The 2,387-nt window shown below is 44.5% G+C and overlaps 1 protein-coding gene across 1 annotated transcript; it reads right to left on the bottom strand.

Annotated features, from left to right (window-relative positions):
* LOC106332340 (geranylgeranyl pyrophosphate synthase 10, mitochondrial-like) lies at positions 1 to 1,313 on the bottom strand. Its single transcript, XM_013770808.1, has one exon. It carries the CDS (start codon positions 1,142 to 1,144, stop codon positions 77 to 79), a length of 1,068 nt encoding a protein of 355 aa, XP_013626262.1. The 5' UTR covers positions 1,145 to 1,313; the 3' UTR covers positions 1 to 76.
* Positions 1,314 to 2,387: the final 1,074 nt, after the last annotated feature.

The following is a 2,387-nucleotide window of genomic DNA, read 5'->3' as shown; positions in this document are numbered from 1 at the left end:
CCTATATGTCGACACAGACATTAGTAGTTTTTTTTTTGAGTCATCAAGGCTTTCTAGACAGTAGTAATTTGCCACATCAGTTTTGTCTGTTGACAATGTAATCAGCCAGAAACAACAGAGGAGCTGCCTTGTCTGAATCAAACCCACGAAGATGCTCTCTCGCTTCTCTGTTCAACCTCTCTGCATACTCTCTCGACTTCTCCACTCCCATCACTTTCGGATACGTCAGCTTCCCAGCCATCACATCTTTACCTGCGGTTTTCCCCAGCTCCTCTGACGACTTAGTCACGTCGAGCACATCATCCACCACTTGAAACATCAGCCCAACGCACCTCGCGTATTTCCCAAGCCTTTCAATCTCCTCATCAGAGCCACCTCCCATTATGGCTCCCACCACCGCAGCAGCTTCAAGCAGCGACGCCGTTTTATGAATATGTATAAACTCAAGATGTTCCAGCGCCGCTTCATTTTCCTCGAAGCTCATCCCTTCTCCGGCAAGATCCTCCGCTTGTCCCGCAACGAGTCCTTCTGTTCCCACCGCTCGCATCATCACCTGAACCGCCCGGAGAACTCTCTCTGGAGGAACATCCGGGGATGAAGAGGTTTGTTTGACGGCCAAACCTATGAGCGCAACAGAGGCCAAAACGGCGCTATCCTCGCCAAATACTTTATGGTTGGTGGGTTTTCCGCGGCGGAGGCTGTCGTCGTCCATGCAAGGGAGGTCGTCTAAGATGATAGACGACGCGTGGATCATCTCAAGTGCACACGCAAAAGACATTGCGGTTGACTCATGGCCGCCAACGAGCTCGCATGCAGCCAAACAAAGCATTGGTCTTACGCGTTTGCCGTTGGAGAGAAGCGTATACCTCATGGCCTCACGGATCTTGAGTACTGGCTCGCAAAGTGGAACGGCGCCGTCTAGTGCCTTGTTGACGGACTTAGACTTACGGAGCATATAGGCCATAAACTCAGATTCGTCGCTTTCAGAGGTCAGAGAATGGCTGGTCGAGGGATTATGGTGGCTGGTTAGCTGTGTCGTAGATGTGACAGCAATGTAAGAGAGCCATAGGAATCTCCAAAACAAGAGTAGCAGAGAGAGAAGGAAGCAGATGAGAGTGTAAACAAGAGCTTCTTTAGTTCCCATCTTTGGATTTGGTTTTGTTACTGTTTAGATCGAATGGTGATACATATTTATAGTGGAGGGGTTTACAGTAATGTAATTTGCTGAAGTATTTCAATTAGTATAAAACACAACGCAGAACAGCTCATCTCTCGTTGTAAGTTGCAATATGAATTCATTTATTACAGCTAGCTTTGAGGCACGTTGATTAACATTGAGAAGTACTCATAGATCGCATTTTAGAAGGCTAACTCTAACGATTTACGTCTGCATGTGCTATCTTAACGTATATATGAAACTCTAACAAATGTTTACGTTTGCATGTGCTGCTTAATTAACGTATATATGAAAATTTAACAAATGTTTACGTTTGCATGTGCTACTTAATTAACGTAAATATATGAAAACACTGTTTTTTTTTTCCAAAACATACCATCCAGAAATTATTAAGTCCAAAAATACTAGTCCACATCTCATTAACTAAATGTTTTGACTTGTGATAAAAACTGAGTGAGAGCATCCGTTTTGATCATCTCTCGTTATAGTCTCTCATAAAAGATAATAAAAAAGTATGAGAAATGAAGATAAGAATTGCACAATTCTCGTAATAATCTTGTAACGTCCCGAACGCTCGCCATCCACGTCCGATCTCTCGGTCCCATCTCATTCCAACGGTCGGTGAGTAGATTGTTCAAGGCTCGAAATCATTGTTTATTGATTCTACAATTACCACATGACATTTTCCCGTGCTTTGGCCTTACTTGCACGGTATCGCGAATCATTTTCTGATATGTCATCCATCCTTCTACTACTCCAGCTCAAGCACGTTTACTTTTGGAGTTCTAAATGGATGTGTGCCGGAAAAGGTAAGCATACTTTGGTGACATAGGTAGTCAAATCAATTCTTTTGAGTCTTTCCATATATCATAACTCGGGACGTTACAATTCACCCCCTCTCACAGAACGCAACGTCCTCGTTGTACCCCACGATAGGTCTCAAGACGCCTCTCGAGTCAGAACCGAGATGACTAATCAGTTCTGATACCACTTGTAACGCTCTGACTGCCCACGACTAATGGGCCACCCACGCCCGCTCTCTCAGGGCTCTGTGGGCCCCATCCCGTTCAAAGTCGGTGAGTAAATTTTTCAAGGCTCGAAATCATTGTTTACTGGCCCTAAAATTACTACATGATCTTTTCTCGTGCTTTGGCCTCACTTGCACGTTATCGCGAATTACTTCATGATAGGTCACTCATCCTTTCACTAC

Source organism: Brassica oleracea, chromosome C3 (genome assembly GCF_000695525.1).
Source record: "Brassica oleracea var. oleracea cultivar TO1000 chromosome C3, BOL, whole genome shotgun sequence".
Lineage (NCBI taxonomy): Eukaryota > Viridiplantae > Streptophyta > Magnoliopsida > Brassicales > Brassicaceae > Brassica > Brassica oleracea.
The sequence above is the reverse complement of the archived record's forward strand: the minus strand, read 5'-3'. Positions and strand labels throughout refer to the sequence as shown.